General features: G+C 49.0%; 8 protein-coding genes across 8 annotated transcripts; 5 read left to right on the top strand and 3 right to left on the bottom strand.

Annotated features, from left to right (window-relative positions):
- Positions 1-954: 954 nt before the first annotated feature.
- Positions 955-2240, bottom strand: SrpRbeta (signal recognition particle receptor beta). The gene is made up of 3 exons (XM_017170887.3): positions 2059-2240; positions 1663-1969; positions 955-1606 (listed from the first exon to the last, which is right to left on the bottom strand). Exons 1-3 carry the CDS (start codon positions 2162-2164, stop codon positions 1285-1287), a joined length of 735 nt encoding a protein of 244 aa, XP_017026376.1. The 5' UTR covers positions 2165-2240; the 3' UTR covers positions 955-1284.
- A 60-nt stretch (positions 2241-2300) lies between these two features.
- On the bottom strand, positions 2301-3190 carry LOC108077523 (guided entry of tail-anchored proteins factor 1). The gene is made up of 2 exons (XM_017170888.3): positions 3011-3190; positions 2301-2952 (listed from the first exon to the last, which is right to left on the bottom strand). Exons 1-2 carry the CDS (start codon positions 3080-3082, stop codon positions 2488-2490), a joined length of 537 nt encoding a protein of 178 aa, XP_017026377.1. The 5' UTR covers positions 3083-3190; the 3' UTR covers positions 2301-2487.
- Positions 3191-3386: 196 nt separating this feature from the next.
- On the top strand, positions 3387-7490 carry LOC108077521 (erythroid differentiation-related factor 1). The gene is made up of 6 exons (XM_017170886.3): positions 3387-3586; positions 3639-6117; positions 6178-6427; positions 6481-6792; positions 6855-7048; positions 7109-7490. Exons 1-6 carry the CDS (start codon positions 3566-3568, stop codon positions 7474-7476), a joined length of 3624 nt encoding a protein of 1207 aa, XP_017026375.1. The 5' UTR covers positions 3387-3565; the 3' UTR covers positions 7477-7490.
- Positions 7491-7533: 43 nt separating this feature from the next.
- LOC108077526 (uncharacterized) lies at positions 7534-7877 on the bottom strand. Its single transcript, XM_017170890.3, has 2 exons — positions 7740-7877; positions 7534-7675 (listed from the first exon to the last, which is right to left on the bottom strand). Exons 1-2 carry the CDS (start codon positions 7758-7760, stop codon positions 7574-7576), a joined length of 123 nt encoding a protein of 40 aa, XP_017026379.1. The 5' UTR covers positions 7761-7877; the 3' UTR covers positions 7534-7573.
- An 847-nt stretch (positions 7878-8724) lies between these two features.
- Cp18 (Chorion protein 18) lies at positions 8725-9553 on the top strand. Its single transcript, XM_017170889.2, has 2 exons — positions 8725-8869; positions 8985-9553. The coding sequence occupies exons 1-2, from the start codon at positions 8855-8857 to the stop codon at positions 9465-9467; spliced, it is 498 nt and encodes a 165-aa protein (XP_017026378.1). The 5' UTR covers positions 8725-8854; the 3' UTR covers positions 9468-9553.
- An 863-nt stretch (positions 9554-10416) lies between these two features.
- Positions 10417-11049, top strand: Cp15 (Chorion protein 15). The gene is made up of 2 exons (XM_017170809.1): positions 10417-10545; positions 10617-11049. The coding sequence occupies exons 1-2, from the start codon at positions 10534-10536 to the stop codon at positions 10935-10937; spliced, it is 333 nt and encodes a 110-aa protein (XP_017026298.1). The 5' UTR covers positions 10417-10533; the 3' UTR covers positions 10938-11049.
- A 710-nt stretch (positions 11050-11759) lies between these two features.
- Positions 11760-12598, top strand: Cp19 (Chorion protein 19). The gene is made up of 2 exons (XM_017170813.3): positions 11760-11892; positions 11991-12598. Exons 1-2 carry the CDS (start codon positions 11878-11880, stop codon positions 12504-12506), a joined length of 531 nt encoding a protein of 176 aa, XP_017026302.1. The 5' UTR covers positions 11760-11877; the 3' UTR covers positions 12507-12598.
- A 1525-nt stretch (positions 12599-14123) lies between these two features.
- On the top strand, positions 14124-14872 carry Cp16 (Chorion protein 16). Its single transcript, XM_017170812.2, has 2 exons — positions 14124-14506; positions 14729-14872. The coding sequence occupies exons 1-2, from the start codon at positions 14182-14184 to the stop codon at positions 14815-14817; spliced, it is 414 nt and encodes a 137-aa protein (XP_017026301.1). The 5' UTR covers positions 14124-14181; the 3' UTR covers positions 14818-14872.
- Positions 14873-14953: the final 81 nt, after the last annotated feature.

A 14953-nucleotide genomic window follows, 5' to 3' on the forward strand; every position in this document is an offset into this window, starting at 1 on the left:
TAAGTTAAGCTCGTATTATTTTGTTTATAATAAAAATATGGCCACTATAAAAATAACAAACAAAATATGTTCTGAAATCCGAAGTTTGTATACCGTTGTATTTTGTAATTCGATTAAAAGCAGATTTCTGAATCCCAACTTTACCAAAATTGTATTAATTTATATTTGGAAATTTTTTCTGTGTTCGATTTTGTAAAGATTACAAATGGCTATACGAAATTAACTTTTAATTACATTAAAAAAGCAATACCAAGCCCCTATTATTGACAAACCGCTTAAAAGTATGCAATTTTGAAAAACCGCAAGAGGTAGGCCAATAATAAAATGAAACAATTCAAATTCAAATGAAATTGTATGAACTCTCAAAAAGTAAAAAAATTGTTATACTCTGGCAGGGTATTATAATTTTAGCCAAAAGTTTACAACGCAGAGAGAAAGACGGTTCCGACACATAAAGTATTTATATTCTTGATCAGCATCAACAGCCGAGTCGATCTAGCTATGCCCGTCTGTCCGTTTCTACGCAAACTTGTCCCTCAGTTTCGAAGCTATCTGAATGAAACATTGCGGATAGTCTTCTGACCGTTCTCACTACTATATATGTAGGATCGGGGCGGATCGGCCGACTATATCATCGGAACAATTGGAAAATATGTAGAGAACAAATTATAATTTCGCTGTTGTTCATCATATTTTTATCTACTTTGAGATATGGTCAATTTTTATTATTTAAAATTTCCGTTTTAATTTTATGAAAATTTAAAACTTCATGTGCTGGTTTGTAAATAAAAACCAACAAACTTTCAGAATTGAATTTAATGCGTGTTTTTGGCTTAGTTGTAATCGAATTCAAATTCGTCCTATATTGAATTGATTACTTTGCCAGCTGCAAGAGTATTCTTAATATTTTTCAATTACTTTAATTAATTAATAGGCCCCATTTAATGTACACACTTAAGCTTCTTAATTGGTTTTCTTTCATAAATCGTTTCGATACATGATTCTTAATCAAAAATCTAGCAGAAAATAAATGCTAAAAGGTATAAAAATTTGCATAATAACCTAAAAATAGCCGGGGAAAGTTGGAAGGAGGCAAAGGTAGGGGAAATGGTTTTTAACAATGCGCGGATTCATATTCTGGCGATACACATAGGCATGTCATATATGTACATGGGCGACATTGAGTTAAGCAACTAAATAAATATCAATCTGTTTGTGTTCCGCATTCGTTCGTTTAGGATTCAAGTTAGTTCTCAGTCCTGGATGGAGAGGGAGGTGAGCTCTTCACAGCAGGCGAGCCAGCCAGTCGGTGAGGGGGCTCAGCTCCGAGTCCTTGGCGGAGGCCTCCACGAACTGGACATTCTGTGTTATGTGCGAGAACTCGAAGTCGCGTCCCGGCTTGCCCAGGGTGATGGGCTTATTTACGTCGTCGTCGCCCACGGATTGCAGTTTGCGGCTCCTGGTGTCGCGCACTGTGTTCAGCTCCTTCTCCAGCAGGCTCTTGATAACCTGGGAGCTCTTCGCCGTGGTCTGATCTTGCTTGTTGCAGAGCACCAGGACGGAGCAGGGCTGAGTGGCACTGTCCGCAAGAATTGTATACAGAGAGCTGTCGAAAGTCGGATTAGCAAGGCTTAGGAGCGGTAAAACGGTTTAGAAACTCACTCAGCCACATCTCTGATGTCCTTCTGGACCGTAACCGAGTCCACCACGAAGACAATGCCTTTGGCGCGGTGCTTGTACAGCTCGAAGCACTTGTCACGCACCCTGTAGTGACCGGGAATGTCCACTAGCCTGGCAGATGAGCCACCTGCCTGGTAGTCGCCTACGTTTTCTTTGATGGAGGTGAAGGTAGTCGGGAACTTGCCGTGGAGCATCTGCATAAATATGGCACTCTTGCCGGACTCACTTAGTCCGGTGAGGAGGAAGTCCTTGCGGCCAGCCGAGCGGCGTCGCAGGATCACAAAGATAGCTGGGGAGTGGAATTTAATTTGCATTTAATGTCCAGGTCCAAGTGAGACTCCCGGGGACCAAAGTCAACCAACCACGTGGCCTACTCACCGACGGCGATGAATCCCAGCAGGAGGGCCACCAGGATGGGACCAGTGTCGATCTCGCCCAGCTTGATCTGCTTCCGCTCGCGGGCATTTTCATTTAGTTTGTCCATTTTCGGCTAACAAAAACACTAAACAAATCGGAATCGGGGGAAAATGACACGCATACACACGCCGAGTGCTTTGCAACACTGGTCCACCGAGCAGTGCTGTAAGGCTTCGCTGGCCCAAGCCCGCGCGATTTGAATATTGTTACAGCAAACTAATCTTATTTAATGAAAATACATTTAATTTGCGTGGAGTACACCTTACAAAATTGGGACGCTACAATGTAGTGATCATGCGTGTGGAGCATAGCGAACTATAACAAAGTACATAGTGTAAAGTCAGGCGCCTTCTAAAAACTAAACTAGATGAAGAAACTTTCCGGATGGGCTCACGCCCCGCGGTTTTTTACCAGTCCGTAGAGGAGCCGGAACGTAAGGTTGCAGGAGAAAGCCCAGGCGGGCACGGATATCGCATTGGCCACGCCGGTGGGAAAGCTGAGAAGCCCCGTGAACGGCGCCAAGCTTATGCTCTCGTCGATTACTAGTACAGGCGTTCCGCGATTCCGGACGCTCACGATCACTGTGACCAGAGAGAGTAGCACCTTCGAGCCGTAAAAGGCCGCCGTGTCAATGCCCATTCGCATCAGATTCTCCACGCCGCGTGCAGACTTCAGCTTGGCCTCTGCCTCCGACACTTTCCGCTCGGCGCGCATAATTTTGATGGTCCTAGCATACTCGCCGGAATGCTCTGCATTGCGCACCTCGTCCGCCTGCTCTCGGGCGGAGTCCACTTCCTTCTGCAGCTGCCTCAGCTCCGACGAGTTTCTGGCGCCCCACAAACGTGACACTTTGAGCTGTGGAGTAAGAGATCGGGTGCCATTGGCGGATTTAACTTGGACTGGTGACACGTACGTATTTCCGTATAAAGTCCGGCAGGATTGTGTTCAGGAGACTGAGCAGCGCAATGAGGACGAAAAGCGTCATCGTTTTAAGTCAGTTTTGTATCCAATTAAGGGAAATATGCTGACGGTTCGTAGTTATTTGTGAGGAAAAACAAAATAGTGAACTCAGTGTTGGAAGGCGGCACGTGGAATCAGCTGACAGCTTGGCACAGGGGCGTAGATACAGGGTCTGTACCAAATGCCACAATTCAATTTAACGACTTGTTGCTTCAGAGTAATTAATTAATAAAATATTGGGCATAATTAATACCTTTGAAAATTAATTACTTGAAGCTGCAAAATGTATATTCTATAGATGAAAATAACAATTTTAATTCTATGTACAGGAGTTCTGTCAGCCCCTGACCTGCAAACAAGTTGTCAGCCCCGTGCACCACTACAGTGTTGGGCAACGGTGCAGCTGCCAGCTGTGCCGGCAAAACAAAAACACACTTTACGCGAAGTTTCTTGAATATTCCACGACTTTATTGGAATTTGTCAAGTGTCCGGATGAGCCACATCAACCATGGAAGACAGAAACGAAGAGGTACAATTGGCCCCATCTAAATGGCATAACTTACCAGGCATTTCTCCCACAGATTGAACCCTGCCGCAGTATAGGGCCCCACGAGCTGGACGTGGTCAAGAGCCAGGCGGTGATCAAGCTGTCGCCCGTCCCACTCCCCGCGCACTTCAAGCGGCTGGAGTGCAACACGAACCTTAATCTGCCGCCGCTCAACTGGCTGACCACGTCTCACAGCAGCCACGGACTGCACCAGGCGCTGTACCAGAGCGCAGGCTTCGCCAGCTTTCGGCTGGGCCAGATGTTCCCCGACTGCGTGGGCGAGGTGGACGTGGTGAGCGACGCGGAGAATATTAAGCAGCTGCTGAAACTGCCTTACAGTGCCCAGAGTGCCATCAGTATGGTGGTGCACAAGGTGGGCAACACGTTGCTCCTCGACGAGTTCGACATCCAAAAGTATTTGCTACGCAAGGCGGACGACGACTGGAAGTGGCTCCGCACCTTCATCCTGGAGCACATACTGACCTACGGCGACACGCAGCACAACTACTGCCTAAAGGAGCGATCGCGCGAGGCGCTGCAGACGAAAAACCTCCTCTCCAAGTTCCTGTATCACAGCTTAAAGCAAACTGGCGAGGAGCTAGACTACGATGTGGCCACCACGCCCACGCAACTGACTAGCAGGAGGCAGGGACTGCCCATCACGGGACCCGTTCTGCCCGAGCCCAAGATCGAGGAGAACGTGCCGGACCCCAAGTCCAGCCATGCCTTTAATAGGAACGTGGTGTGGACCTTCGAGGACATACGCATGCTGATCGGCACCGATATGCCCATCTTCGGCGGACCCAACAGGCCGTGCATCAGCCTGCGCTTAAGGGACGCCGCCCAGCCCATCAACGTGCTGACCGGCATAGACTATTGGCTGGATAACCTCATGTGCAACGTACCGGAGGTGGTGATGTGCTACCATTTAGACGGCATTGTGCAGAAGTACGAGATCATTAAGACTGAGGATCTGCCCTACCTGGAGAACTCGCAGTTCTCGCCGCAGGTGGTCCGCAACGTGGCCCAGAATATCCTGGCCTTCCTAAAGGCCAACGCCACCAAGGCGGGCCACACCTACTGGCTGTTCAAGGGGCGCAACGACGACGTGGTCAAGCTGTATGACCTCACCACTCTCTGCCAGAGTCAGAGCCAGACAGCGGAGAAGTCCGAGGGTGATCCGCCGCAGCAGCAGGTTAATCCCTTCACCGTGCCCGTTGGCATGCTGCTGTACTCGGTGGCGCGGAACATGAAGAACACGCTGCCGCGCATCAGTCCCAAGGCCGCTGGCAACATACGCGCCCTTCTGGACAACTGCATCAAGCTGCTGCCGAAGGAGCAATATCCGCAGATCGTAAGCTCCTCGCACTACATCCTGTCGGACCTCCATGTGCCAGCGGGAATAGATCCCAAGGCGCCCAAGTTCGAGGAGGATTCTGACGACCAGTCCCTATATGACGACGACGAAGAGGACGAGGAGGATGACTATGAGGACGATCTTCTCAACTGCGACTATCCCAGTGAGAAGAGTTACCAAAGCAGCGAGCAGGGCGGCGGACGGGCCAACGTGGCTGTCCGCCACATCTGTGACGCCCTCAGGGACTTCAAGTCGCACGCCAAAAAGGCCAAGCCAGCCCCGCTCCTGGCCACGACTGCCGAACGATGCAGCATATCGTTGGAGCACATCAGCTCGGGGCTTTCGTGCCTGCAGTACTTCAATGGCAGCCAGGAGGAGAAGCTCAAGGAGTCGGAGACGCATGCCAAGCAGGAGGAGAAGCAGCGCATCCTGCACGAGGAGCAGAATCCCAATATGGCCAAGCCCTTCAGTGCCATCCCGCTGCCCTACGAGCAGCTGAAGCTGACTCAGCAACAGGCGGTGCCGGCGCTGAAGAAACCAAGCTCCAAAGCCAAACGGAGCAAGTCCAAGGAACTGGCCACCACAGCCAAAACCAAATCCTCGACTGCCAGCAATCGGCAGTTGAGTGCCAAGTTCAACACCCAGCACTTTGGCTCCTGGAACGTGCACCTCAAGCTGCTTCTGCTGGAGAAGGCCTGCCTGACGTTTGCCACCCTGGCGGAACAGCACTACGAGTCGCGCCACTACGGCTCCACGCTGCGCTTCATTGAGCTGGCCTGCCGGTGCCAGCAGGTGCTCAACAAGTACATGGCCAATGTGGTCTCCCAGTACAGTTGCCTGCTGGGCCGGGCTGGCGATTGCTTCTTTCAAATGTCCAAGCACTGGGAGGCCATCGAGGAGTACGAACAGCAGTACGAGGAGCAGGATAAATCCGTGGGCGTTATTAACGACGAGTTGTCGCAAGAGCTGGAGGGAGAGGAGGAAGAGCTGCCCACTCTGGCCCCGGTCAAGAACGTGGAGCAGGTGATGCTGCACAGCTGCAAGTGCTACGAGCTGGCCCTGGAGCACGCCCAAAAGGCGGAGAGCAACGAACTGCTACGGAGACTGGGAAACGTTAGGAACGAGCTGGGCCTGAAGTACATGTACTGGGCGCAGGGTAAGTTGTGGAATCCCATATTTCGGCTTCTGGATCTAAACCCATGTCGTTTTTTTTTAGAGGAATACAGCGATGTGATGAAGCAGAAGGAGTCTGTCAAGGCTGCAGGAGATACCAAGCTGGAGGACACACAGAGCTCTGAATCCGTCGATCCGCTCTACGTGAAACTGACTGTCAATTCCTATGACTGCCTGCGTCGTGGCATCGATGCCTTCACTGCCGTTCAGGACAATGTAAATCTGGCTTTTCTCTACTGCAACATGGGCAGGTTCATGCGCCTGCGGGCCCATCTCACCATGCCAAATGAGAGGTAAGTGTTGCACCCCCAGCTTATCCAGATCCTGGCTAACCAGCTTATCCCAGCGCCATCGCCTTGGACACCCAAAAAGCATTTTACAACGAGGCCTTCAACTACTATGAGAAGGCCAAGGACTGCCTGGACACAAGGAAGGCCAACGCCGAGCTATGGGACCTTGTCCACTGGGAACTCTCCACTGCCACCTTCACTTTGGCGAAACAGTTGCAGGACTACAGTGCAGCTGACATGACCAGCCTGGCGGAGGCATCCAAAGAAGTACTGGAACTATTGCAGAAATCCCTGAAACTCTGTGATGTGGAGCACCCGGGGGCTCGCCAAGTGCTGTACAGCTTTAGATCGGGGCTGATACACAAGAGGTAGGGAGGTCACACCTTGGATGTACTGGCAGAATGCTCCTTACAAACGTGTTTTTCACCAGAATTGCCTCCTTTCACTACTCGCAACTTCGTTCCCATGGCAGCTGTGAGTTTTCTCAACTGCCCAAAGCCACCTTGCAGCTCTGCAAATATCACTACGAAAAGGCCACGCAGATACTGGAGGTCCTCAAGGAAACGGGCGAGTTGCTGGTGGTGCAGCTGGAGCGGATCTCCCTGCACGAGTTCCTCGCCGAACGTGAGTACCAAAGATGTCATCATAAAACACTTTAGGTAATTTCGTTCGACTTTCCTACAGTTTCCACGCACCCCGCCCAGAAGATCAAGCAAATGCAAGCGGCTTTGGACATTTGCTTGCAGTGCCATCTCATTTTTGCTCACGTCATCGATGCTAACAGTGGCCAAGCGGCCGACGACGAGTTTGCCGGCCATTTGACGCTCTTTGAGAGCCGCTTGCAAAACGCTCTGAAGACTCTCACCAAGCTGCTGCTGACCGGCAAGGATCCCAAGCAGCTGTCCAAGCTGTACAAGCGCATGTATATGGAAACCTTGACTGGGAAACATGGCACAGGGGCCCAGCAATCGCCGGCAACTGGCTCAAAGCATTTGCACACGCTGCTCACCCGGCTGCGCGCCATGTGCGACGCCCAGCTGGCCAGCGACTAGCCGTCCGTACGTGTCTTCTGATGGTTTTCGCCCCCCCAGAGCCCATAACCGATCAAATTGTATGCATTGCTCGTCGCTTGTTTATTGATGTCTCATCTCAGCCCCGCCGCCCGCAGCCGCAGTCATCGCTGTCGCGGTCCAAGTGCTCCGCCCCCAACTGCAAAGCAGCCAGCATCAGCATCACAGCCACCTGTAGGATCTGCAAAGAGAGAGGGGAAACTGTAACCACTGCTGATGATGAGCTCGCAATCAGTTAATCACACCTTGCAGCGCAGACTTTTCATTTTGTGAGCCCGTTTTCTGTGCTGGCCATCGTCGGCTCAGCTCTTATAAAGTCTGAGGGCCTCGGCCCAAACGTGTCGCTCATCTAGATTGTGGCCCTGTTAAATATCTTGTCCAACAAGCTGGCAATATCGGACTTGCGATGGATGATGGAGAGCGTCCGGCCCTCTAGAGCGGATTCTCTCTTGCATCAATTACACCACGAATACTGTTAATATTAAATATTTACCGTGTTCGCTAGATATTCTCCAGCCTTACAATAACATTATTATTTAATTCCTAAGAGCAAAGCCAACAATAAAGAATAAAGTCTTAAAGAGTAAGTGCTTCTGGGTGCTGCATCCGGAGAAAGATCGGTTTCATCCGTCCGCGGGCTGCTGCCTGCTGGCTGCTGGGGCCCTGAGCCTGGCCAACATCTAAATAAGTCATTATTCATTATTTAGCCATTCACAGTTTGGGTAGCGCCAGCACTAGAGAATTATAAAAAGCTTAGCGCTGCAGTTTGAAAAGTCGAACAGCGAACAGTTTAATTGTTTATAATTTTATTGTAATTTTATCTCGACTTTTTTTGCTTTTGTATATAAATTGTACCAACGCAGCAGAAAGTTCAGGCCACTGCCTTGGCCGGGTGTGTCATTGAAAAAACGGTGTCAAGCTCGCGGCACCGTGGGGCAAACTGGCCCGAAGCGGGGTCGAAACTATGCGGATCCGGAGCACGAAGAGTCATGCTCTCGGAATCTTACGTAATGGGCTGAGGGGGGTGTCGGTCTCGTCTCCGTCAGACGATGGCGTAAGTACACTATCTGGACCGGGGGCCGAATTGAGAGCCGTTTTTGGCCAGAACCCGAGCTCTTGCCTGGCTGCACGTCTCCGGCGGCGTCTCGAGATTGCCGGACAAAGAGTTGTGCCGAGACCGAGACCTGGAGCTGCGTCTCCGGGAGCCCCGCCGACGCCGCCGTCGAGAGCCGAAACTTGCATCACTTTCGTTACGTAAGTGTTTGACATTTGCCTGGATTCGCCGTATAAAAACAAAACAGTTCTCATGCTGAGACATTAGTTACTTTCGCAACGATCAACTAACCAACTCAGCCTCAGAATGATGAAGTTCATGGTGAGTTTCAACAGTCAATATAAATGACAGATCCTTGAGATCCTGAATCTCTATACCTCCCACTACTCAAAACTAGGGAATACAAAATTAATGATGATTTTGTTCTACTCTTTAGTGCCTCTGCATCTGCGCCATTGCTGCCGCTTCGGCCAACCCCTATGGAGGATCTCGCGGTGGATACGGCGCCCCCGTTGGCGGTTATGCCTACCAGGTGCAGCCTGCTCTGACCGTTAAGGCCATCGTCCCCTCGTACGGCGGCGGCTATGGTGGACACCGGCAGGGCGGATATGGCGGTAGCCACGAGGTTCCTGTGGAATCGGTCTACACCGGCTCCAACTACCACCGCTCTGGCTACGGCGGTGCTCCGCCAGTCGACCGAGAGGCCATTGCCCTGGCCAAGCTTGCTCTGGCCGCTCCCAGCGCCGGCAATCCTCTGGTCTGGAAGGAGGGACCCCGCTATGTGGAGCGCTCTTATGAGCCCAGGGGCTATGGACCCCGTCAGGAGTACGCTCGCGGCGAGGAGGCCAAGGGTGCTTCGGCGGCGGCTGCTTCCAGCTCCGTGGCTGGCCAGAAGGGATACAAGAAGTCCGGCTACTAAGTGGCAAAACCACAAGAACAGTGATCCAGTTACTTACCTAAGCAACTACGTCTAAATAATAAAACCAAGAAACATCAAGACTTAAACTGAGACTGTGTTTATTATTGATCTTTAATATTTATTTTACTTTATTTTATTCTTCATTTATTTTTATTTATTTAACTATTTATTGGGGCAATTATTTGTGCTGCTTTAGCTTTGCTGACGAGACTTTTGCCAAGCAAAATTTGTGAGACTTTGTGCCAACCAAAATGGGCTTGGGCCAGAAACTAAATGAAAATAGTATTGAGCATGGTTTAGGTTGAAAAGTTGTGATATTCTTGGCTTTTCATATATTAAATTTAATAATTCTTAACAAGAAAAAGGGGTATAGATATAAGATACCAAAAATGCTTCAATCTTTTAATTTCTTAAATTAACAAGTTCAGTTTAGTTATCGCCAAGCAATACAATTTCCTACTACAAATACTTACAAAAAATATAAATAATTTCTAAAATATTTACAAATAATGCAATCTTAGTTCTAAAAACAGTTTATATTCATATTATAGACAATATTTTTCAATAATCAAACTAGTTTTAGTCAGTTTTAGAACATCCCCACCTATATTTTACACGTTTTCCGGACACAACCGATCCGTAAAGCATTACCCCCAGGAATGTGGAAAACGGAAAGTCAATTACAATATTTTTTCGGAGTTTATTTTAAAAACAACGCGTTCGTTATTCCAAGTTCCTCCCCTTCAAAGAGAGAGAGAGTCGCGTGTGAGTGTACTTTGGTGAAACTATCAAGAACCGGGGGCTCAGGCCCGGGGTTCGGCTCCGGAACAATGCACAGATCGCGTAACCAAGCGATTTTATAATGGCACATGGAAATACATAAATCAAATGTGAGTATATTCAATTATGAAATGCGGTTTCGGGCTGAAACGGAGCAGTAACTAGCATGTATATAGGTCACGTAGATATCCAGGCTGAAAAATTAACGTATAAAAGCGGGCGTCGGAGGTCCGGTAAATCATAGTTTGATTGATTACCCCAAACCAACAAAACTAACTAATTCACCATGAAGTACCTGGTAAGTTATAAGCAACTACCAAAGGAAGTGGCAGCCAGCTAATCCTCCGAATGTCCTCCCGCTATCCTTAGATCATCTGCGTCTCTCTGGCTCTCTTCGCCTATATCAACGCCAGCCCGGTGTACGGCAACCGTGGAGGATATGGTGGTGGTTATGGTGGCATCCAGCGCGTCGTCTACGAGGAGGAGCGTCCCTACGGCCGTGGCTACAACCACTATGGTCCCCGTGAGCTCAGGTCCTACGGAGAGGAGCCCAGGGCTGCTGCCTCTGCCGCTGCTGCTGCCTCCGCTGTGAGCAAGGGTAACTACCGATCGTATGCCATCCCCAGCTACGTGATCGATGGCGGTGATGTTGGCCACCGCGGTGGACACTACGGACGCGGTGGATACTAAATCGAACTATCGAAACGAATTGTTCAGTTCCTCGAGTGGCTGTCGAAGCGAAACTCTGAGAATCGGCGAATAAAAGAACACCTTGAACGCAATGGAAAATATTGAACAAAAATTCCCATATTGAGTTTTGCATTTGTGGGGCGGTTGCTAATACTTAGTGGCATACTTTTCAGCGATATTGGCTAAAGACTGTGGGCTTGTCGGAGGGTTTTATTCCAGGCACCAGTTGAGCATACAAAAATACTTTAAACAGACAGAAAAGTTGAATTTAAAATGACAATTTAAAAGATTTTTATGACTGGAAATAAATCAAGCTTAAAACAATTATAACTTTTTCATGGGTTAAAAGAACTTGTATTATATTTGTATCTCTATATTTTGTAGCAGAAATATGCACAAATTACTTGCATTTTAAAGTTTGAGTTGAACAAATCAGAAAAGTCTAAACACTTAAAAGATAACTTTTCATAGTCGTTTGGAATCTTCCCCCACTTGCATGCAATCCCACTTTCCCTGGCACTAGCAGCTGGGTCTTAACCCTCTTATTCCCCCAAATTCGGCCGCATACCCTCACGCATCCCCAGCTCAATGCAGCCCCCATTGACATGGGGTCATCCGCATCTGCCACCCTCAACCAAGGTCGACAGCCAAGTGTCTGTATCGCTGGCGGTAAACAAACCTGGCCAGCAAACCGAGCAACCTGCTCAATCCAAAACGAGTCGAGCGGCGGTATCTCTGGCCAGGGAAGTGCGAAAAACTCGCAGAAAGTCGCCCAACGAGCTGGCCGAGAAGAGCCGGAGCAGCGAGCTCTTGAGCCGTGATAATTTTCTGGGCGAGATCACGTTTCGAGTGCAACAATTATTTTGCTTATATAAAGAAGTGTGCTTGCCACTTAATTTGTTAATTGTGCCAACTGTGCCGAAACCTAGACAGCATAGCCATGAACAAGTTCGCTGTAAGTATACTAGCGTCCCTGAAGACTTCCCTGAAGACTTCCCCATGACCCTCGTCACCTCGGATCTCCTAACTCACTGTTTTGCCCCTCTTTTGCAGACCCTCGCGGTTCTCTTCTGCGCCTGCATTGTGGGCAGCTGCTACGCCAACTACGGCGGCCGCCCTGGCTACGGACACGGTGGCTACGGCCAGGAGAGGTCCTCGGGATCTGCTGGTGCAGCTTCTGCTGCCAGCTCGGCGGCTTCGAGCAACGAGGGTCGCGGTTATGAGCGTTATGAGCGCCCCGTCGAGATCATCGCCGGCGGACACCGTGGAGGCTACGGCCAGAACCACGAGATCCTGCGCCCCATTAACATTGGCAGCTACGGACACGGACGTCGTGGTCCCAGCTACAACCGCGGCTATGGACCCCGCTGGACTGTCCAGCCCGCTGGCGCCACCCTGCTGTATCCCGGCCAGAACAACTACCGCGCCTACGTCTCGCCCCCAGAGTACAGCAAGGTGATCCTGCCCGTCCGCGCTGCCGAGCCGGTGGCCAAGCTGTACGTGCCTGAGCACGGATACGGCCAGGAGTACCGCGAGCGCCCGTACGGCGGACCCCGCGGCGGCTACTAAGCGGATACTTAATCCCAGCCAAAGGCCACCTAGGCGGATACTTGATCTGAGCCTGGACGTGTACATAATAAACCAAGAATGAAAAAACATAACTTTTTCGGTCAAATTGATTTTCGGGGGAATATATCTCGGGGCACCTAATTTTCGGGTTGCTTAGCTCAAATGCAGCTGCTGCAGCTGCTGAAGCCACTTGATTGCAGCTCCCCACGGGAATGTCTTTGAGTGACATTGACCGGAGGCAGAGCGGCGAACGTGCTCCGGATTTGTTTACTCCGGCTCACTCACAACGGGAAGCCGCTGGAGGAGGAGGAACGGAACCGTTAGCATTCAATTGCCAATTCAGTCGCTCAATAATCTTGCGGCGGGAAAGTGCCAGAGGTTCGCCGATTGCCGCGCATATTTTCTGGCTGGTAAGCAAACACACATCTGCTGACTTGTTTGGCCCGAAGAACTCTTGGCCATTGCGCCACCTTCGCTTGACATTCGAGCCGCTCGATTCGCGCTGTGAATCATGCCGAGAATTCTTGGCTCGATTCTGGCACAGTTCTGGTGAAATCTAGACTTTAAATTCAGTCTCCGATGTGCATTATATTGTGATTTATAAGTTGTACAGAGCTGTATTCTTGTTTTTGAGATAGTTTTAATAATAAATACTAATCATTTCACAAATATATTTGATATATTAAGACATGTTTAGTTGCATTAAGCCCTTTAAACTAATAATTGATTAATTGTCGTTTACCTACAAGATTTTAGAAACCTAAATACACTAATTTTTAGGAAAAAGTAATATTATATGCATATATTTATATTTGTTATATTTTTGTTTACATTATTTTCTGAAACTGCTAATTAGAGTTTGAGATGTAATTAAAAAATAGATTTTTAATTCATAGATTCTAATGATATAATTTCAAATTGTTAACTATTTAGTGTGCTAATTTTTCTCTAATAAAACTCATTACAAAATGTCGAATTGATTGCATCAAGATTCTATAAAAAGATTCTATAAAAAACGAAATCTGATGTAAACTGTAAGTATTTAGCAAGAATTAAGTACTATTATTACAATATACCTTTACTATTAAATTAAAAATGTATTATTCCATAAATAAAGTCTTCTCAGTTCTAAAAATTAAACAAAGCTCACTGGTCATGCCTGCGACAAAAGCCGCTATCATCAGCTTGGGTGAGTTGGTTCAGGTTCCGGTTCATTGATCGGTGGCTTAACCCCTGCGGGCCCCAATGTCCGATGCGTGCACGCCGGGATGGGGATGGGTTGGGATGGGATCGGAGTAGAGTGGAGCACTTCGGGCAAAGCCCCGATACCGCACACACCAGCAGCCAGCGGAGCGTGCCGAGCCGGGGGAAGTTGCTATCAATGGAGAGCAGCTTCTCGGGCGGGGCCAATTTGGCGCGCATTTTCAATGAGCATAGAAATTGGAGACGATCCGGACTTATCGCGGGGGGATGGAGATGCTGGCTGCTGGCCGCGGCTGACGGCCCCCCGAAAGTAAGTGACTGGCCACCGAGCTGGGTTTGGTCACGTCTGGGAAGCTCACAAATCGCTGGCCAGCTCAAATAGTGTTGCTATAAAAGCAATTTGGACACACGCTTGGGTTAATTAGTTTTCCGACCAGTCTGCTCCTCGCACCACACCGAAAAAACCAAAACCATGTCCGCCAGCCTGCGCCTGCTCTGCCTGATGGCCTGCACCCTCACCGTTGCCCTGGCCCACCGTCCCAGCTATGGACTCTCCGGATACTCTGGCTACGATGCCGTCAAGGCGGCCGAGACCGCCGAGGCTCAGGCCTCTGCTCTGACCAATGCCGCTGGAGCAGCTGCCTCCGCCGCCAAGCTGGACGGTGCCGATTGGTATGCCCTCAACCGTTATGGCTGGGAGCAGGGCAGGCCCCTCCTGGCCCGTCCCTACGGACCCCTGGACAAGCTCTACGCCGCTGCCCTGCCACCACGCTCCTTCGTGGCCGAGATCGATCCAGGTGGGTTTCCTAATCTAACCTGAAATTAAGTCACTAACTTTGGGAAAAGAAAAGTCAAGAGATAAATAATGGAAAACTAACTATAGGAAGATCTAAAAGAACTAACAAAGTAGAGTTTCTAAAAGAAAACTAATAATATTTATAAAATTTTCGTATTTATTTTTCGTAATGTTAAATCCAAGTTCAACTTTACTTATTTTCGTCTCTATTTCTCAATTTCAGTCTTCAAGAAGAGCCACTACGGCGGAGCTTATGGCGAGAAGTCGGCTGTTCTTAACACCGAATCCAAATTGGCCGTTGCGGCGATCTAAGAGCTGCTGTTGAAAAGCTCAGAAAGTCTTAATAAATAGTGATAGCTTAAATCAAGATATCTGATTTTATTTTTTGGGAAAGGGAACCGTTTGGGGGACAGATAGAAATCAACAGGATGCCCCTCAAGTCAGATTT

The sequence above is a fragment of the Drosophila kikkawai genome, chromosome 3L, assembly GCF_030179895.1.
Source record: "Drosophila kikkawai strain 14028-0561.14 chromosome 3L, DkikHiC1v2, whole genome shotgun sequence".
Classification (NCBI taxonomy): Eukaryota; Metazoa; Arthropoda; class Insecta; order Diptera; family Drosophilidae; genus Drosophila; species Drosophila kikkawai.